The sequence below is a fragment of the Ambystoma mexicanum genome, chromosome 7q (assembly GCF_040938575.1).
Source record: "Ambystoma mexicanum isolate Mex_15411 chromosome 7q, UKY_AmexF1_1, whole genome shotgun sequence".
NCBI lineage: Eukaryota > Metazoa > Chordata > Amphibia > Caudata > Ambystomatidae > Ambystoma > Ambystoma mexicanum.
Genome location: NC_090941.1, coordinates 1,166,038,169 through 1,166,060,316, shown reverse-complemented (window position 1 = coordinate 1,166,060,316; position 22,148 = coordinate 1,166,038,169). Strand labels below are relative to the sequence as shown.

General features: G+C 48.5%; 1 protein-coding gene across 1 annotated transcript in view; it reads left to right on the top strand.

The window, feature by feature from the left end:
• LOC138528729 (zinc finger protein 271-like) overlaps positions 1 to 22,148 on the top strand; it is a 507,619-nt gene that overhangs the window by 415,649 nt on the left and 69,822 nt on the right. Inside the window, exon 3 of the mRNA XM_069640597.1 lies at positions 2,002 to 2,014. Coding sequence (XP_069496698.1) covers positions 2,002 to 2,014 — 13 coding nt within the window. The remainder of the gene's footprint in view (positions 1 to 2,001; positions 2,015 to 22,148) is intronic.

Below are 22,148 nucleotides of genomic sequence, written 5' to 3'. Positions count from 1 at the left end.
AATATTAGAATGTTTTCTGCCAGCAAGCTGTGTTAAAACTGCAGGGCTGTATGCATTGGGTGGGCAAAATATTAGTGCCAAAGCCCTTTGCTAAGATGCAGCTCTGCACTAATAAAGCCTGCAGAAGGCTAAATCATGTGTTCTTTCCTGTTGCTGTTGCACAGATAACAAAGGTCCAGCGATTACTGCAGCAAACTTGTCAGTAGCAACTACGACTTGCAATAATTGATTTGTGATCATGGGATATTAGCACCTGCATCAGAATAGTGCTTGGAAGCAAGAGGACCCGAACGTTCAAGCCGATTTAACCTTAAAGCTAACTGTGAAGAGTCCCACAACGTGTAAAGAAGTTAGATGCCTTAAACACCACATTTGCACAGAAAGTGATTCAAAGCGATTTCTTTTTAAAGCTTAGTTCGTCCATGAGATCAAACATGCTTCTGCATTCTGAGATGTGTAGTCTTTGGTTCAGGGTGGTGCAAATACTTCAAGGAGGTTGCTTTGGGTGTACTTTGCAAATAAAAAAGACCATTGTGGCTCTTGAAACCCAAAACACATGTGTAGAGCTTGGAAGTTTGTGGCAGATAAGTTAAATTGCTGGCATTTCTGGCTTTACTGCCTAACCAAAGCATGTGATCCTGGGCAAATCATTTGACCCAACCCAACCACACCAGTGCTGGCAAGAACAGAAATTAGCATTTTGGCCTGGTTGCACTAATGCTATATTTCAGAGGTACATAGAAATCATTTCTTCATTCTTGCTAATTCTATGGGCCTCATTACACGGAAGGCGGTAATGGTTAACGGCCACCGTTAATGGTAACGGTGACTGTTAACCATTACCGCCTTACTACGAGGTCCCTTAGCGGGTTGGTGCTTTAACGCCTGCTTTTTGCAGGCGTTAAAAACCAACCCACTAAGGGACCTCGGAGCTAATTACGGCACCGCAAAATTGCGGTGCCGTAATTAGCGCCTTCCCCATTCCCATAGAGCCCTATGGGGCAGAAATGGGAATGGGGAAGGGCAATGGCGGAAGGGGGATTTACCGCCCCTCCAACCTTGGAATGGGGCGGTAAATCCCCTTTCCGCCAAGGCGGTGCCGGTATTTTACCGGCATGAGCCATGGCGCTAATAGCGCCATGGCTCACCGCCTTCCGTGTAATGAGGCCCTATGTCTTGGGGTGTTAAGATGGATTTCTGAACTCTGTCCTGGAGGGGCAGAGGTTCAGAAGGCCAGCCCAGTTTCTTGGAACAGGGTAACCTCTGGACAAGCCAGACCAATCAGGATAGCGATGGCGGCGGCCAAGACTAGGGGCCTCATTACATGGAAGGCGGTAAGGGTTAACGGTCACCGGTAATGGTACCGGTGACCGTTAACCCTTACCACCTGATTACGAGGTCCTTTTGCGGGTTGGTACTTTAACGCCTGCTTTTTAGCAGGTGTTAAAAACCAACCCGCAAAGGGACCAGGGTGCTAATTATGGTACCGCAATTTGCGGGACCGTAATTAGCACCTTCCCCATTCCCATTATGCCCTATGGTGCAAAAATGGGAATGGGGAAGGGCAATGGGGGAAGGGGGAATTACCGTCCCGCCAACCTTGGAATAGGGCGGTAATTCCCCTTTCCTCCAAGGCGGTGCCGGTATTTTACCGGCATGGACCAAGGTGAATAGCACCTTGGTCCACCGCCTACCGTGTAATGAGGCCATGGGTCTCAAGAGGGGTGAGGGTGACTGAAAGCCTGCAATGAGCACACAAAGCAAGGACGCTTACAAATTACTCCAGAGAGGTGTTATATTAAAAATATAGACACATTTATTACAAGGCCTTTGTAACATCGACCATAGTAAAGAATCACGGTAAAACTCCAATAAACTAACACATCACAAGCAATACAATATATATACAAGACCAAGGGGTCTAAGGAATTAGAAGCACGAAATATGCAGACCACCTAGATGGGGAGGAAAACAGGCAGTCCAAGTAATCGTTAGACCCAGTTCGACATCAGAGGTCACCTAACTAGAATGAAGTCCGAGCCCTACAAAGAGTGGAGCCTTGTGCTCAAAAGTACCTGCACACGTGGGTGCCAACGAGCAAAGGGGAGTCTCTTCAGGGAACTCAGGCAGTTCAGAGAGATGAACAAAACGATGATGAACAGATCCCCGCTACTCAAGCGCGGCCTCCACTTGTGGGCAGAAGCAGAGCGAGAGTGCGGAAAAGGGTTGCTGTTTACGACAACGATGGAAAGCCACAGGCTCCTGCGGGAGGGCGACCAGTTAGGGTATTGACTACTCACCGGTCCCCGATGCAGGCAGACCCAGGCTTCTCCGGTTCCGTTTCGGTACTGGCAGGTTCAGATGCTATCAGCAGGATGTCTCGACGCCGTGTAGATTCCGCGACAGCAGGAGTCAGGGTCGAGGGTGTCCCAAATGCAGCAAACACACACAGGTTTGTTACCACAGCAGGGCAACTCGCCCACCGCATGTATTCAGGTCCCAAAGCACGCGTCTCACTTCAGACCTGGGAACGCCAAATGTATTAATCGTGTGAGAGTGCCGAGGACACAGGATTAGCAGTAAGCCAGATGGCGGTGACAGAGCAAGGTTCCTGTGTAGGCTGGTCAGTCCACTGGATGGTCCAGGGACGCTTCCGAAGGCGTACGTACAGTATTTGGTGAAGATGCCGAGAATAGTTGTTCCCATTATTCTAAAGGGTCGAAGCGCCAGTACAGGCCTTCTCGTACGATCAGAGGCAGAGGGGTCTCACAGGACGACAGCAGTGCAGGGTGCCAAAACTTCAGCGGGTCACCAGCGATTCCTCGACTCAGCTTCTTAGTTGCAGGATACTTGGCTCCTTATCCTTCGTTCGTGAGAACTCAGGAGATCGACCTGGTAGTGGGGTTTTCAGCCTCCTCTTATCCAGAGTTCCATTCGCGCCAAAACGGAGAGGGCCCAATAGGAGATCCGCTCACAAACATTCACACCATACGTGGACCTATCACGGACCACCGTGGTCCCAGGCATTCAGGACACTCTACACTCTCTGGCACCCAGGATGTGTATTGGGAACAGACATCCCAGCCCACATCCTGGAGGCACACACAAGGCATGCAGAAGCCCGCGAAAGCATTGTGTTTCGCGGGAAAGTGCATGACCAAATAAGGACTGCCCCGGGTCGGCTCGACCTGGGGGAAGGTGAAAGGGCAAGACGGTCAGCGGACAGGACAAAGAACCTCGTGGCATGGCCATTTTGGAGGCCAGGCCACCCATTTGGGCCAAACGCGGGAAGCGCGGTTAATATGGCAAAAAGGGGTTCAAAACACAAAGAAACGATAGCTGCCACCAGTCCCGTCCATGACACACTAGCACATTTCATGATAAGTCCAGCGAGAGTTTCTAGGACCATTGGAATGACTAGAGACCCAAGAGCGCGGTAATGTAAGTTACGGTGCACTCTTGTTTCATGTTGCTCAAAAGCTGCAACATGACGAAAGGACTAAGGGAAACAAAGTCTCCCGGTACTGACTGTCTTAAGGGCATGTCAGTTTCCCCGTAAGAATGGAGCGAAAGCCCAGAGGAGTGCGGCGGAAGGCTGCGCTTCTCTGGCAAAGTCTAGATCAGGGTGTAAAACAACAGCAAAAAGTTTGGGGGTTGCCACATGGAAGGAAAATTACCTACAATTATGAAATCTTTCCTAACATGGGGTACAACTAATTCTGGTGATAATAAATATTAGTACAAAATTGCTAATCAAATAAGATCACTTGCTAATCAAAACAATTTTCATTAGCAAATTTTGCTAATTCATTTTTGAAAACTAATTTATGCCTTGCAGCACAGTCTCGGGCTTCTCCAGCACAAGACGACGGTTCTACTGGGCGCTTTCAGGGCCATCGATGACCAAGTCTCATCTCATTTGAAAGTCTCTTGCCTTCAAGGGCTTGGCGTGTTCAGCTAACAAAAAACAAAAGTTCCTTTAACAAACAAATGAAGTTCAGTTTCCAATGTTCGCTGGGTGATGGGTTCACCTCTGGGTCCCCATATTCTGGGCGCTGACCCTTCTCAATTTCTTACCACAGTTTCAGGCAGGGTGATGGTTTCACCCATGGGTCCCCCTCTTCTGGGTGCTGACCCGTCTCTCCCCTCTTCAGCAGGATTCACTTCTCTTATTTTCCCAATGTCTTTTTAAACAGTTCATAGTGGACATCCCTCTGTTGGGTTTTACGTCTGTCAGCACTCTGTTACTAGCGACTTTAGACGTTTGCCCCTCTTGGGATTCACTTCCCTGGTTTCCGCTCACTGTGGGATTCACTTACCTTGCTTTCACACAGTTTATAGATCAAAGGGCCTCATTACACGGTAGGTGGTAAACCCTTACCGCCTACCGTGTAATGAGGCCCTAGTCTTTTGATTGTACAGGGATTTTGCTTGACCCTCAGCATGACCACTTTGACCTTTTCAGCAGGCTATCCTATGGCCTTCTGGTATCTGTAGTTTTTCTCATATGGGGCTCGACCATAGTCTATCGAGTAAGCACCCACATGATGCCGGTTTCCCTGTGCAGCTGGTCTCCCCTTGAATACTTGTTATAGTTCTTTACACAATTCATTAAGCTTGGTTCAAACTTGCCACTTTGCGATTCTCTCACTCAACACAGCCCGGTTCTTATTGATTCTTCCCTCAGCTGGGGAGCAGGTGTAAGTGGATCTAGGTCACCTGGCCTAAGCCCCGCCCACTTGGTGCCTTCCTGGTTGCTGCTCTTTTTCACCACTTAGCAAGCCCCACCCACCTGGTGCCTACCTGCTTGCCATTCCTTTCCCTACTTAAGGGGCCCTCCAGCCTCTTTTCCTTTGCAGCTGGGGAGCAGGTGTAAGTGGATGTAGGTAACCTAGCCTAATCCCCGCCCACCTGGTGCCTTCCTGCTTGCTGCTCTTTTTCAGCACTTAGCAAGCCCTACCCACCTAGTGCCTTCCTGCTTGCCACTCTTTTCCCTACTTAAGGAGCCCTCCAGCCTCTTTTCCTTTGCAGGTGGGGAGCAGGTGTAAGTGGATCTAGGTCACCTGGCCTAAGCACCACCCACCTTCTTAGCCCTGCCTCTTTCTTCCTGCTCTTAACTCTTAGATCAAGGGCGTCTTTCGCCCGGGTGTCCAAATTGAAGGGCAGTCAAAGAAAAGGGCAGTTCCTGTTTGGAACTATTCGGACCAGGAGTATCCAGGACCCGAACCCCTGCTAAGACAGCAGGTAAGCATGCACCAACATGTGTTTACACCCTCTGTCCCCACAGGCCATCCACACCTTCTCTGGTCTCCCTGTCTTGTTCCCTTTTGCCCCCACCCCTTCCCGCATGCAGGAGTCTGTCCTGATACATTCTGGATTCACCATCACCGTCTTGTGGCCAATGCTGGATTTTACTTTTATGGACTTCATTGATTCACGGTGCGTTACCCTTTCTGAACTATCATGCCGGACTTCATTTGCATCTTGTACTTATGGTGACCCTGAATCATGTTGTTCCCATCTCCATGTTGTATCCTGGCTTGCAACATTATGGGCCTCATTACAACCTTGGCGGAGGACCATGGTGCTATTAGCACCATGGTCCATGCCGCTAAGGTTGCAATTCCGCCATGGTGGATGGCGGAATTACCGCCCCATTCCAAGGTGAGTGGGGCGGTAATTCCCCATTCACCAATGGGCCCTTCCCCTTCCCCATTTTTGCCCCATAGGGCATAATGGGAATGGGGAAAGGCGATAATTACGGCACAGTAAATTACGGTGCCGTAATTATCGCCACAGTCCCTTTGCGGCATGGCTTTTAATGCCTGCAAAAAGCAGCCGTTAAGCAGCCATCCCGCAAAGGGAACCTTGTAATCAGGCGTTAAGAGTCGGTGCCGTTTATGGCGCCATAAACCCCTTAACGCCTGAGTCGGAATGAGGCCCTATGTGTTACTACTGACTTCTGCAGTTGTATTCGCTCTCCCCTCTTGCTTCTCCACTCTTTTTGACTGCTTGCTCTCTGTTCTCTCCTTCCCTCTCCCTTTTCCTATCTCCTCCGTTTCCTCCCCTTACTTTCTCCTACGCACTTACTCTATCGGAATTGTCCCTGGACCTAGTATGATAGCAACCTCGTCTGTCGCTCCCCCTTCCCCTTACTGTTCCCCCCCCTCCAGCACTATCTGAAACATTGGGGGTCATTACGACCCAGGCGGTAAGTATGCCAACTTTACCACCATGGTGTAAACTACGTTTACACCATGGTGGATGGCGGATTTACCGCCCCATTCCAAGGTGAGTGGGGCGGTAAATCCCCATTTCCCATTTTACCCTTCCCCATTCCCATTTTTGCCCCATAGGGCATAATGGGAGTGGGGAAGGCACTAATTACGCCACCGTAAATTACGGTGGCGTAATTAGCACCAAGGCGGTTTAGCGCCATGGATTTTAATGGCTGCTAAAAGCAGCCGTTAAAATCGGAATCAGGCGTTAAGGGTTAACGACGGTGTTAACCCTTAACGCCTGAGTTGTAATGAGGCCCATTGACAGGCCTAGTACGATAGTCGCTTGTTTTGTTCCTCCCCTCCCTTTCTGCACCCCTCCCCCTTACCTTTTGTTTTTCTCCGGCTCTACCAGAAATGTCGTCAGGCCTAGTATGGTAGTCACCTGTCTGTTTCCATTTCCTTCCCACTCTCACCTCCCTTCCTTATCTATGTCTTAGCTCTTGCACTATCTGAAATGTCGCCAGGCCGAGTACGATAGTTAATTTCACATCCTTACTGTTCATGGCCTGTAAGAATGTCATTGTATTTTCCCTTGTTCCCTCCCTTGCCTTGAAGTGCTTTGAAAAACATTGTGTATAGGCGCTATATAAATAAACTATCATATCATATCATAACTCATCGGCTGTGATGAACCACTTGGCTTTTGCTTTTCTGGAGTCAAGGCTGGTAACACAGGCGCAAGAGCTTCCCTCGTTCCTGCTTATCTGCGAAGCCTTGCCACGTGTACCGTTGGCATCTGCTGCAAGACACTTGTGCTATTGTTTGCAGTTTTAGGCTCTCCTCCATGAAGGTTCCGCAGGTCTCTCCTTGCCACCCTCTCAATTCTGCCATCTTTCTCCATCGTTTGAAATGCTGCGCCTGATTAGCCGTCTCGTCCTGCTGTCTGCCATGCTTGTATTCTGCTCTTTGGCTCCAACCTTTTATCTTTGTGGGGAAGGGAAACGGCTATCAGGTGTGTGTGATTCTGATCAATTGCCTGACCCTTGTATTGGGACATGTCATGTAAACGGCCCTGGTGTTAGTTCATTGTTCTTTGTGTTGTGCGAAAGTGTTCGTGTTAGAAAATGGGGGGGGGCAGAGGTTTTGAATGTCCTCCTTGAAAGGATGGGGGAAAAGGTGTTAAAGGAAGGTGGATGCTGCATCTCTCCCATCGGTGTCCCACTCCCACTCCCCGAGGACCCCCCTCTAGGTGATCCTCCCTCACTGGTCCACCCACAGGAACTGGATCAATTAGCGATGGCCGTGTCCTGGCCACCTGGATGACAGATCCCCGGGCACGAGTTAGGGAGACACCTTCAGGTTTCTCACATACATTTGCACAGTAATGAATATCAGGCCAGCTCCCACATATATATGCCTCCTTCATTTGGTGCACGGAGCACTCTTTATAGTCCTACTAGTGTGAAAGCCCATGTACACGGGCCAAAGTGCGTGAGGAACGCTATTTTCAGAGTGTAAATATACTGTGTGGTATATTTGATTGTATTTGATTGTAATTCATGTTCCTAGCAAAAAAGTTTAGGTTTTCATCAACACAGTAGGTTCACTATATATCCTAAGGCAGAAGATATAGTAGATTTTCATTCACACTGTAGGACCATTATATATTTCTAAGGCTACAGCTCCCTCTAGCAGTGATAACAGGTGAAGCCGGTAGTCTCTACTGTGCAACTTGAAGTCTTATTGTTGTATGCGTAGGCCAACAGCTCCCTCTTTATTTTATTTATTTGGATTTATAAAGCGCCATCGTCCCGGGGGCATCGTGGCACTGTTACATGGATACTTGCTTGTGAGACAGTTTATATTTACATTTAAAATGTACATTACATTACATTTATCAGCATGAATGAAAGCATAAGGTGTTGGCCAGTCCGGGGATACATTTACATAGGTGGTTTAGTATACAGTGTACAGTACAGCATGGATACTAATTTAGTGCAAGGGATACAGATTGCATTTACAGAGGTAAGAGGATTACAACATACTCCTAGAACCGGGGTGATAGAAACATGTCTAGTGGTAGGTTAAGCAACCTTATATAATTATTGGAAGAGTTGTGTTTTGAGAGCCTTCCAGAAGGAGGAGATTGAGGGTTCTTTTCTGAGAGCGGGTGGTAGTGCGTTCCAGCTCTTAGGGGCTAGTACTGCGAAGCTGGACCCACCAGATTTTAGTCTTTTGTAGGTTGGGACAGAGAGTTGGTTGCAGTGTTGGGTCTGTTTGGGTCTGGTAGAGCTGTCTCTGTGGATGGCTTCTGACAGGTATGGTGGGGCTGTTTGGGATAGGCATGCGTGCGTGATGGAGAGTGATTTGAAAAGGATGCACTCCCTTACAGGGAGCCAGTGAGCGTTTTGTCTTGCTTGGGTTATGTGTTCCCTTTTTGGGATGCTGAGGGCTGCCCTTGGTGCATTGTTTTGTGTCGTTTGGAGTTTTTTCCCATTTTTGGAGGATGTGCCTAGAAATAGGACGTTGCAGTAGTCAAGCTTAGCTCCTACTGTGGCTCTTGCAATGGCTAGGCAGTTTTTGGGGGAGAGGTAAGGCTTGACAGCATTAATGATCTTGGTAGATAGTGCCGCAGAGGATGCGATTGCATTTACTTGGCAGGACATGAAGAGCGAGGCATCTAGGTAGACTCCTAGGGTTATTGCTGCAGCTGCAGCGGTGATGGTTACGTTGTCTATATTGAAGAAGGCGTACTTGCTATCAAGTTTGCTGAGGACTTGTTTGGGGCCTACTATGTGTATTCTGTCTTGTCTCCATCGAGACAGAGGCCATTTACTGCCATCCAGGCTTGGATGATAGCGTAGATCTTATTGAGGGTGGCTGCATCCTGATCATAGGAGCCAGTGAGAGGGAGAAGGACCTGAGTGTCATAAGCATAGTTGGTGTAGGCTATGTTGTGATCATCAAGGTCATTGAAGAGGGGGAGGGTTGTAGAGGGTGGGTGATGTGCATGATCCCTGAGGAACTCTGCAATGGATGGGAGTGGGGGATGCGCTGTCCTGATCGGAGAAGACTCTCATGAGTCTGCCTTCGAGGAAGGATGTGACCCAGGCGGTGGCTTGTTGGGAGAATTGTGCTGCGTTTTTGAGGTGTTTGCATAGGAACTTGTGATCCACAAGGTAGAAGGCAGCGGAGAGGTTAAGGAACAGGAGCAGGGCGGGTTTTCCCTGGTCCATGGTTTGCTGAAGCTGCATTATTAGATCTAATAGGGCTGTCTCAGTTCCATGGCGTGGCCAGTAAACTGATTGCCTTTTGCCAAGGATGTTGTTGTATTCAAGGTGTTGTTGGATCTGTAGATATGCTGCTTTATCTAATATTTTTAGCAGGAAAGGGACGGTCGTTATTGGTCTGTAGTTGTTAGGTTGGTCTGGGTCAAGTGAGGGTTTTTTCAGGAGCGGATGTACCCATGATTCCTTGAGGGAGGGCGATACGACCCCTGATGATAGCGAGGCGTTGATGAAGGCCGTTAGGAATGGGGCTAGAGGTTCTTGATCTTGACGGACACCGTCAACCCGTACGCCAGACATCTGTTTCAGCAAGAGGAACATACTTTGAAGCCTGCAGCACCAAAGAAGGGCGATATTACCCAGTACAGACAACGTATGGAAGTGCACACATATTAACCACCCAGCCGTATGACAAAGTATTCCAAGCTTTAAGAACACAAAGTTTCTTATGATAATCAAATGGATGTCTATTTAGAAGACACATCTACTTAAACAAAGAATGACTGATTAAGCTACATTCTGATGAGGTTGAGAAGATCTTTAAGCCTTGGAACCTTTCAAGATCAGAAAGAATGTTTCTACCTTTTATCTGCTGTGTCAAGTTTCCCCTGAAGAAGTTCTCATTAAAATCAGAATGATTATGATAGAACAAAACATGTTGGGTATGAGAACTCTGTAAAATAAACAGTGTATAGAATTGTTGCAAACTAGCAATACTAGAACCTAGCTGTAGTAACCAGTAGGATTCATAGAGTAAGCTTAATCAATAGTTTGCGATCTACCTTTGAAATAAGGGAGTCGTTCATTCACACCTGACTGCAGAACTGAAGATGTTTTTTACAAATACAAAACTGAAATTGTGAGGTTTTTTTAAAAAAAAAAACAGAACCAGGGGGGGCGCTGTTGCGCACGAGAGGAGATGGCTGCTCCTGCGTGAGCTCCGGCAAAGGCCAGGGCCGCGATGCTGAGATGAGCGATTAGACACTCCGGTTCTGCACATAAATAGCATGCACTGATCCATAAACTTTAAGGACCTGGCTGATGAAGTTTGGCGACTACAGGTTGTGAGCCCGAGGAGTTATGGCTTCTTCTTGATCCCACGGGCTGCGGAAGGCAAGCCCGCGCGCAGGCCGGGACGAGGGGGAGGAATCCGGCGACGACAGCTCGAGAGGCGGTCGGGTTGCTGGCGGCTTCCTGACTCAGGGAAAATCACTGCGGGCGCTCCGCTCCTCGTTGAGCGCCTGAGAGCCTCCTTGCCGCCTGCCCCCCCCTCCCATTCCCTATCTCGGACACCCCGACTGCAGGGATACTAAACACTGCACCGGACCACGCGAGGGATCATCGGCAGCGGCGGCGCTCCGGGGCCCACGGCGGACAACTCAGAGGTAAGGGGGCCGCGGGGCTGGATGGAGAGCACGGAGGGGGGAGACCAGCCGTACATGGCGGCTGCTGTGGACATCTGCTAAGTCCAGCGATACGGGGGGCGGACCGTGTCCCCCCCAGCCCCATGAATCAGAGCGGGGCGCGTGCACCACTCCCCCCGTCCTCGCTCGTATTGCAGCAAGGCATATCGGAGCAATGATCGCGGCATATCAGACCGCGGGGGGCTGCTGTGTGTAGACACATGGGCGTCACTGGCAGAGAAGTTTGGTTCTGACGGCGGCGGACCCCCCCCCCCAGGAGAAGGCGAGGTCCCCAAGTGCAGCACGATATTAACGGGGGCCTGCAAGTGGGTGCTACAGAACACTGGGAAGAACAGGCCATATGAAGTGACACTAGAAGTACCCCTTTGAATCCATCTGTGACAGGCGTGCCTGTGCCACGGTCTCCGACCACGACACAGCAAACAACACAGGGGCAGATCGCCACACCGAAGCTAAACAAGATTGAAGGCAGCACAAAGATATTTAACATATTGATATCAGCAGGAGTGCGTAACTGCGACGGTTGACATTTAGGCCAACGCCGGTTGGCCCTAGCGGTGCCCCTCACCTGCTCACCCGGGAAAGTACTGTGGGCAATCATATAACTTGACCGGCTCGCGGACCAACCGACTTGGAAGAGAATAATACCCAAAGGTCTGGGCCACAAGAAGGGCAAGGGGACCATTGAAAAATTTACGACACCTCTCCAGAAAGAGACGAGATCCGGGATGGAGGAGGAAACGACCCCACGAGACCAACAGGCTGCGCCTGGACCATTGATGGACCCCCAGGCGGTCTTCCAAGCCATGCAGCAGGGGTTCGCGGCGCTCAATGATAAGCTGGACGGGATAACGGCAAATGTGTTGGCCAACAAAGCCAAACTAGACAAAACGACATCAAGCATCACAGAAGCGGAGACAAGAATATCGGGTACTGAAGATGCCCTTGAAGCCTTGAAATGCACAGTCTCCACGATAACATAGAATTGGGAACAATGAAGTCTAAATGCGAGGACTTAGAAGCGCGTTCAAGACGCAACAATATCCGCATAGTGGGAGTTCCAGAGGAGGCGATGAAGGGTTCTATGGAAAAGGCGGTGGAAGCTCTCCTTCGTACGCTCTTGGGGGATCCGGGCTGGTCGCCAATGTTCATAATTGAACGGGCTCATAGGTCGCTGGCTCCGAAGCCCAAGCCCGGAGCATACCCCAGGCCAATCATAGCCCGAGTAATGAACTACAGGGACAGGGACTTAATATTGAGAGCTGCAAGGGAAAAACAGGAGCTGAAATGGGAGGCCAACGTCATACGAATTTTCCTGGATTTCACACTGGCAGTCCAACAAGAGAGGAAGCTCTTCAACGGTGTTAAAAAACTGTTACGTGAACGCCAGGTCCAGTATGCCATGCTATATCCAGCGAGACTTAAAATTCAATATTAGAACAAGACACACTTCTTCACCTTTCCGGAGGAAGCTGCGAATTTTGTTGAAATGCACATCCCTGCTCCTTCCGGGCAACCTAGTACAACAGGAACTGAATAATATACATGATCGGAAGAAAAGGAATAAGTTCATGCTATGAAATGTAGATCCTGAAGCGGCGGCATCCCACTCCTGGGGTAGCCCAGGAGGGAGGGGAAATGTTTCAATATGTGAGGCAACATGAAATGAAGCTACCCACAGCCGTCAATAAGGGTGTGAGCAACGACGGAAACGGACCAATTTACACGAGGTCCAACAAGCATTAGCACTGGAAATTAATTAATGGGAGGGGAAGGTTGAGATCCTAGGAACACAGTTGAAGTTAAGGGAACTGTGAGGGAGGGGGGAGGGGAGGAGTTTGAAATGTTGGGAATGGGTTTTGTTATGGTTGGGAGGAAAGTAAAAAGCACACAGTTAATGTACTCTGACAAATCTGTAAGCATTGTAAAACGATTTTCGCAAGCTCATAGTCACAATTACTTTATGTGGAATGGCTGAAACGCGCAATGATGACATCAAGGTAATGAGCTGGAATTGTCGGGGTCTGGGCTCTAGAGTCAAGAAACGGAAAATAATAGCATACATCAATAGACATGCTCCCAAGATTCTTTTCCTGCAAGAAACACATATCGGTCCACAATATGGGGGCAGTTGGTCCCGTACTGTGGAACTCACCAATATTACACAACTTACTCGAAAAGGGCTAGAGGTACGGCAATCCTGTTATACAAGACTTTGCGATTCACGTGCAAGGAGGTGGAATGTGACCCCGAGGGGAGATTTGTGTTAGTACAAGGTACTCTACAAGATAAAGAGGTAGTCCTCCTAAATATATATGGGCCAAACATAGACGACCCGGAATTTTATTCCACAATCTTTGGGAAGCTGGCTCATTATCCCACAGCCCATCTGACATGCGGAGGGGACTTCAATACCATTCTCGACGTGAACATCGACCGCACCTCGACACAAGCGAGAGCATTGTCCAAAGCTGCTCAGGCAATTATCGCCCACATGGCATATCTGAGACTGAAGGATGTGTGGAGGTCATTGAATCCTTCCGTGAGAGGATACACATATTATTCGACAGTGCACGATATGCACTCTAGAATAGACATCTGGTTGCTGGATAATATGGCTCTGTCATGGGTCACTGATACTCAGATACTCCCCAGGAAATATTCAGATCACACCCCCATTCTGATGTCGTTGCGAATACCTTGTGAGCCAGCGGGCAGGCCCCCATGGAGATTCAAACCAGCCGCGCTAAGAGACCTGGTCTACAGAAATGCAATGGAGCTGCACATACAAGCATATTTTGAACTTAACAAAAATTCGGTGTCCTCCATTGCAGTACTGTGGCAAGCATTTAAGGCATATATAAGGGGCGCATCCATATCAAAGGAAAGCGGCATCCTCAAGGACATCAGGAATAGACTACAACGACTTGAAACACAGCTGCCGTCAATACAAGCCCAATATGAACTTAACCCGACACCACAACTCATGTTAGATATAAAAAACAAGCTAGACGAATATACTGACGTGGCGGACCAAGAGATCCGCTACTTTGACAGACCAGCGGCTGCACGCCGCTACAGTGAAAGTGAACGCCCGGATAGGTTGCTAGCCAGAGCAGTGAGGGGGGAAAGGGGTTCAACTGATATCCAGTGTATACAAACACCAGACGGCTCGGTCACCACAGATCAGGGCAAGATACGTGATACATTTCATGCATTCTATGCAGAGCTCTACTCCCCTCAGTCTGACGCTACGGATGCGGGGATTGAACAATACCTCTCCCAGATCCCGACAACATTATTGGCGGAAAGTACTAGAGAGTTATTGGAGGCTCCGATATCTGAAGCAGAAGTTGCTGAAGCAATTGAGGCACTCCCTAACGGGAAAGCCCCTGGCACTGATGGCCTTAGTGCAGAGTTCTACAAGGAGTTTAAGCATCTACTGGTGCCCAGACTACTGGCGATGTGGACCGAGGCCATAAACAGGGGGGAGCTACCTGAGACTACGAGAGAGGCGGTGATAACGCTACTGCTCAAACCAGGAAAACCCCCGGATGACTGTGGGTCATATAGACCTCTGTCATTAATTAATACGGATGCAAAAATTCTAGCAAAGATACTTGCCATTAGATTAACACCTTGGATGCCATATATGGTCCATGAGGATCAGGCAGGTTTCATTCCTGGCAGGTCCACGGTCACTAACGTCAGACGATGCCATGAGATCCTGACTATGACACCCCCAGACCAGCAAGCCATAGCCGTGTCACTAGACATGCGCAAAGCATTTGATACAGTGTCCTGGCCTTTCCTGTTCGTGGTTCTATGAAATTATGGGTTCGGCCCGAAATTCCTGCAATGGGTACAATTACTGTATACGGGTCCCCAGGCCAGGGTTAGAGTCGATGGTTCCCTAACAGAAAAGATCGAGCTGCGAGGGGGCACTAGACAGGGCTGCCCACTGTCACCATTGTTGTTTGCCCTAATAATAGAACCATTAGCGGATTTATTGAGGGCTCGCTACAGTACATATGGGCTAATGACAGGGAATAAACTACACATTATAAACTTATACGCAGACGACATCCTGCTATATCTAAAAAACCCAGACAGAACATTAGGGAAGGTCCTGGCAGCAGTAGAACAATTTGGTAGATTCTCGGGCCTGCGACTTAATTCCAACAAATCTGAGGTGTTCCCTATTACTAAGAACACAAGTAAACCCTGCGACCTGCATGGCCTACAGTGGTGCCCGACACATATTCAGTACCTAGGAGCATGTATAGCCAGGACGGCTCAGCTATCCCGGGCATTAAATTATACTCTACTGACAGACTCCCTGTGTATGAAATTAAAGCGTTGGAGTGTTCTCCCCATCTCCATGATGGGCAGGATTGCCCTGGTGAAAATGATAATTCTTCCAAAGTTGTTCTATTTGTTTAGTACGGTACCGGTGTGGCCGGGACGGGCCCTCTTCTCCAAAATGTCCAGTGCATGTGTGTCGTTTGTCTGGGGTGGGTAGTCATCCTAGGGTAAACTGGAGGGCACTTACAGATGATTACTCGAAAGGAGGCCTGTTGGCACCAGATCTCGAACTATACTATTTAACTGCACAGGCACAACACGCCGCCCAGTGGGCCACAACATTTCTTAATCCGGCAGGCCCTATACCGACACAGTCCGAAAAAGAGGCCATATTGGCGCTTCACCAAATTACGAGACCCACTTTCAAGCATCATAACTCCCTGAATCCAACAAAATTGGTGATCACGGCATGGTCCAGAATAGTGGGGCTACACGACACGGATAGGATATACCACCCGAGTATGCCGCTATGGTGAGAACCTCAGGCTCCCTTCAGTATAGAAGGGGAGGTGGCGTGCCATTGGTCCTCTAGGGGTATATCGCAATGGGGTCAACTATTTACGGATGGGCACTTCATTCAATGGGACGATATCAAGGACATAGTGGGGAATACACGTGGGACTAGACAACAATATTCTCGTATACAGGCAGCCATACAGAGTATGTGCCCGACCTTCTCCAATGAACCTCCACTTAACATAGGACTGGGATATATGTTCACGGGGGGATCTCAAAAGATAACGGCATCAGTACTGTATAAGACCGTACTTCAGACACGTCCGAATGAGCCACGCACAGCTAAGGCCAAGTGGGATCAGGACCTGGGAGAACAGATAGGAGACGACAAATGGTCCCGACATTGTGCACTCACTAAACAGATCTCTTGTAACTCTAGATTTCGACTAATACACTACAAGATCATACAAAGAACGCACTACACCCCTATGAAACTCAAAAGCATATACCCAGCCATGAAGGGGAACTGCCCGAGATGCCACACGGAAAATGCAAACATTGATCATATGTTGTGGGCGTGTGTTCAACTGAGGGGATACTGGGAAGAGGTATGTCTGGCATTAGACGAGATGGCAGATCAACCAGTGGAATGGTCCCCGCGGGTGTGCCTGTTGGGAGCAATTGAAAAAATGGACCCGATATGGAGGAAGCTACTAAACTTGAGTCTGCTACTGGCTAAGAAGGCAATCTTGCTCAAATGGAAGAATGCCAACCCCCCAACCAAGGCGGACTGGGACAGGGACATGGTGTGGGGGCGAATGACATGGAGTAATTGTACATAGACACTGTACTCCCTGGTTCCCGGCCTAAGAACATATGGGAAAGATACAAACTATACCTATTGGACAAGACAGAGCAGGAGCACTCTGACCCTGAATAGTAATTGAAACAGTACAATGTATGAATGTACCACTATAACAGCTAAGTGATTGTAATACCTGTGTGCAACAAAAATAAAGAATAAAAAAAAAAACAGAACCATATAAAAGTTAGATTTGCACTTTATATCATTTTATTATATCAATAATGTAAACTAATTCACTGCATTTCTATCTTTCTTAGATTTGTTTTAAGTAATTGCTGTATGTTTTTTAACAAAATATTGTCTTTAATACCTAATAAAATTGAGTTATTTTACTAATTGTGTTTGTATGCACTTTAACAGTCTTCTACTCATTGAGAGATTGTGGCTTGAGATTCTATCGACTAGTAGGTATCACAACACACAGGCGCATGAGATTGCTTTAGGAGAGAAACACGCGTAAGTTACCTAATGGGGATGAATCTGATAGCCTTTAAACTAACCCCATAGTCTTCATCTGTGAATTGTTGCTAGAGGTTCTGTGCAATCTTTGATCCGGGCCGCCGGGCAGGTGTCTCTCTTGCATGAGGAGGGTTTGATACCTTTCATGAGCGCTATGACTTCTGATTCGGTTACCTCTGGGAAGGAGAATGGTTGGTATTCTTTTGTGTGATTATTTTTGTGATTTTTGGCTTTGGGGGAGAGTTCGTTTTGAGGAGTGCTTTGCAGCGGGCTTTTATTTTTTCTTGAGGGTGTTTAGTTTGTTTAACATGGCATTTTGAATGGAGTTGCACAATGCTGCATCTTTGACTGTTTCTTGGGTGTTGGTTGGCGGGGATGCCAGCTCCTTGTAGATTGCAAATAGTTATTTGGATTCAGATTTAGCGTTGTCTATCCTGGAATTATAAAATGAGGATTTGGCTGTCGTGATTTCTTTTTTGTACTGGGAGGCGAGAGTTGTGCATGCCTCTAGAGAGGAGGGGGGGATTTCCACAGAGAGAGGGCCTCTCATTTTTTGGCTCTGAGGTCAAGTAGTTCTTGAGAGAACCATGAGTTAGTATGTTTTTTGTTTTTATTTTTTTTTGGCAGAAGGGGTGCAATAGAGTCTATGGCCCTCATTACGATACTGGCGCTAAACCATGGCACTATTAGCACCATGGTTGGTGCCGGTATCGTAAGGAGTCCGCCAATGTTCAATGGGGAATTACCACCCCATTCCAAGGTTGACGGGGCGGTAATTCCCCATTGAACATTGGCCCTTCCCCATTCCCATTTTTGCCCCATAGGGCTCAATGGGACTGGGGAAGGCGCTAAGTGCGGTACCACAAATTGCAGTACCGTACTTAGCACTAAGGTCCCTTTGCAGGTCCCTACTTTAACGGCTGGTCTAGACCAGCCGTTCAGGTCGGGTCCCGCAAAGGGACCTCGTAGTAAGGCGCTAATGGGTTAACGGCGCTGCAGCCTTTTACGGCGCCGTTAACCCATTAGCGCCAGGGTCGTAATGAGGCCCCAGGGCTGTATTTATAGTCTTTTTGTATAGGTCTGCTAGTTCGACCGGGTCAGAGGAGAAGGGTGGTTTAAATGCTTGAGCTGCTTCTATGAGCCTTTCCTTCGTGAGTTGCTTGGAGGATCTTGCCAGTGCTGGCGGACATGGTTTGGTAGGTTCGGTTTTGGTTCCAGTGGGGATGTAGAAGTGTATGAGGTGGTGGTCAGTCCAGGGGCAGGGAGTGTTGGAGCTGATGTCAGAGAAGTTGTGGTCAACTATCCAGTCAAGGGTGCAACCTTTGTTGTGTGTTGGATCAGTAACTCTTTGGATGAAGCCCATGTCGAGGAGGGCTTTGCTTTGTTTGTCTTTGAGGTCATTGAGACCTAGGTTAACATCTCCTAGGATGATGGTTCGAGTGTTTTTTTTCTCCAGATTATCTCCAACTAGATGAAGGAGGTTGGCTTGGAATTCGAGTAGAGGGCCAGGGGGGCGGTAGATAATGTGCAGAGTGATGGTATCATTGGGGGACAGAGCAAGTTTGACTGTTAGTGAGTCAGTGTGTTCATCTATCGTAGAGCTGATTAGTCTGACAGCAATAGTGTCTTTAGAGATGAGAGCTACTCCACCACCTTTGCTAGAGGTTCTGTCTTTGTGGAATAAGGAGTAACCAGGGGGAAGAGCAAGGTTGATGGAGGGGCCTGTGGCGGCATGGAGCCAGGTTTCAGTGAGTGCAAGGATGTGAAGGTCGAGGTTGGTAATTAAGTCGCAGATTTCAGTGGCGTGGGCTGTGAGGGAGCGTGTGTTGAACATGGTGCAGTTAAGTTGTGTGCAAGTGGGTTGGAGTCAGGGGGGTTCTCAGTTTGGCTGTGTGTAGGGGTTTGAGGAGTAGTGGGGGTGTGTGGAGTGGGGGTGTGATAGGTTTGGGCTTGGGTGTGGTGGTATGAATAAGGCTGGTGCGTGTGCTTAGGAGCTGGTTTCTGAGTGTGGTGGGACTTGGGCGTGAGGTGGGATTGGTTGTGGGCGAGTGTTGTGTGTGGATGTTGCTCAGTGGTTTGCTGTTATGTGTGGTAGTCATTTCTGAGTGGGCTGGAGTCAACTTGTGTGGAGCGGGAGGGGTGCAAGTGAAAGGGGGAAGAAAGAGTGTGGGAGGTATATTGGTAGGGTGAGAGCGTGATTTTTTTTCTTGGGGTGGGCAGTGAGTTACGTTGCCGGTCGAGTGAGTGTCTAGCAGCGGTGTGCTGATGACTGTCATGATGTGCTAGCCGGGGTACCTGGGTGGACTGTTCCTGTAGAAGAACCGAGGCCTGGTCGGCAGGTGTTCAGACAGGAGGTGCGGATGGGTGGGCTGGGCAGGCGGGGCAGGATATGGTGAAGGCAGATAGGCTGTGAGAAGTTAAGATCTGGGCTAGGTGGTGGTATTCAGTGAAAAATCAGTGTGCTGCTTCAGCTTGCCTGTATCAGGTGGGCTAGGTTAGATCACAGGGGCGAGGGGTGGCTGTGCAACAGGTCAAACATACGATGGGCTGTTCAACTGATCAGGCAAAAATGCAGATAGCAATGGGCTAGATCGGTGTGCAGCAGTGGGGTATTTAGCTTACATGTATCAGGTAGGCTGAATCTGATAGCAAGGGCTATGGTTGCACTGCTATTTGGGCATATGGTGACTATTCAGCGGATTACCTTGAGATATGTGCTGGGTCAGCGTACATTGTCTTACGAACTGTTGGCGTAGAGTTCTGAACACAGTCTTAACATATGGGTGTGCGTGTTGAGGAGCAGTGCGGTCCCGTGCATTAGTGGCACTTACCCGCAGTATAGAGGCTTTGCGTGTGGAATAGACGCACTGGTATGGCTGGAGAGGCTTGGGTGTCCTACCCGGTCCAGACAGGTGTGAGCCTTGGCTTTATGGGCCTTTGCTGGAGGGGGCACGGCTAGCGCCTCACGGTTTCCTGTGGCGGCCTATGTTAGGGAGAATTCTCTTCTAAGGCTAATTTCCCTTACCTATAGAGTCCCCCAGCAGCTTTGCTGGATTTGAAGGGTTTATTTTTTTCTCCTGCTAAGAATGAGACCCTTTTTCTCCCACTCTTAGACAGATTGCTAGTGTGTGGTTTAGGCTATCTTGTGTGCTTATGGTCCATGGGGTTTTTCTCACCCTCATAGGAATCATCCTTTTAACATGTGTGTTAAACAGCACCCTCAGTGCAGTACCACAGGGGTGTCGTAGGGACCCCCAAACATAGACTCCATACCCTGGGACTGACTACTGTCACCCAGGGCATGTAAAGTCCCCATTGACTTTACTAGTCAATAATTATGAACTAAACCACTACAGCCCATCTTACTATGGAAGTACCGGAAATGGTTAATAGTTTTTCCCTAGTGTTCATTTTCGAGGGGGTACCATACAGTCCCTCTCTCCAAAGTTTATGGCTGGTGGCAGTGGTTACTACCGTAAATATTGAACCGTGAATATTTCCCTATTGGATTTTCCCATTGTTCGAGGCTACCACTTTTACTGAAAGCCTCTACCATACCACCGGTTTATTTTAATATTAACTTTACTCCAGTTGGTTTTTATTGCCAGAACTTTAATAATATTTCTTTCTCGTGTATTTCTCTGAAATCCTCACCCAGGTCGGGGATCCTTTGTTCGTCCTTTTGGCAGGCTTCTGCACAGAAGCCCTCCTTTCGGCGCCACTGAGTCTGGGGTAGACAGGATGTGTGGGAGGGAGAATAGGCACCCTGGACAGGGTTACTTAGGCAACCCAAGTTGCACTCTGCCCTGATAGGTTGTGGGGTTATCCCGCCAGGATAGCCAACCCACTGTGTGAGTGACAGCTAGGCTGTATGAATGGGGGCCTTGCTGCATAAAAGCAGGGTCCTGAGGACTGCAGGACAAGATGTCGCCACTGGAATAAAGAAGCCGAAGAGGAGAGAAGCCAAAGACATCTGCAACGACTGAACCACTGGTGAAGCCCTGCTGCAGATCCTCACCACTTTTCTCCAACGACTCGAGAAGATCTTCACCTGCAAGAGTCTTCTTCCCTTGAGCTGGTGGGGTCAACCAGTTCGCCAATCGCCTTCCAGGACCTGCCTTGGTCGAATCGCCAGTGCCAAGCACTAGGAGACCGGATAGCCAGGCACCCGTCCACCACGACCGCAATTTAAAGGAGCGTACCTTTTATTCCGTTTTAGCAGCACTGCGGCTGGTTTCATCCCTGGGCAGTGCAGTAACTCGAGCCTTCCTCCACAATGAGAGCCTCTCTTTCTCTGCTGGATCTCCCGAACTGCAGGAACTGCCAGGAACTACCGCCACCGCAGGAGCCTTTTCCACTTTCAAGGTACATTGTTCCGCCAGGCCTCCCATTTCGTTTGGTATTGCTAAAGGGGTTTTAAATCCTTTACTTACCTTCTGGGCTGGCCGCCTTTTCGTCTAACATTATCTTTCTACGTCCTGCAACCGCCTTTTCAATCGTTTAACAAAGACTTGACTGCAGCTACTAGAACATTTTTAAACCTAGGCACTTTGCCTTGTGCCACTGACTCTGGCACAAGCCTCTTGACTCTGGCTAAATCTGTTACAACTGCCTTCTCTAGATTGTTTCTCTTCAAGAAATGTGTTGGTGCACCTAAAACGTATAACCACTTTTTCTTCCCCTTTATATATTGCTGAAGTGCTATTTTACTCGGTTTTCACCAAGGTACTGTTGATGCTAAAGTGCTGCCTTGCTTAACTGGTTCACAATCCAATTGGGAAGTGTTGCTGGTGTGTTTTAGGAGTCTAAACCTGTGTAACTTATTCTTTCCCTCCCTCTGAAGAAATTGTTACAGTGCCATTTCTGCTTAGTTAACACTGTGCCGTTTTGCTCATTTTTCATGCTTGCTCAAACTTGTCTACAATTTAAAGGGAGTTGTGTATACTTTTCCTGACGGTTTTAACTTACTTTAAATAATAGTGATTTCTGTGTGAACATCAGAGTGTGTAAAATAAATATATATATTCTTTTTGATACAAAGATTTGGTCAGTGTTTCCTTGTTCCATAGTA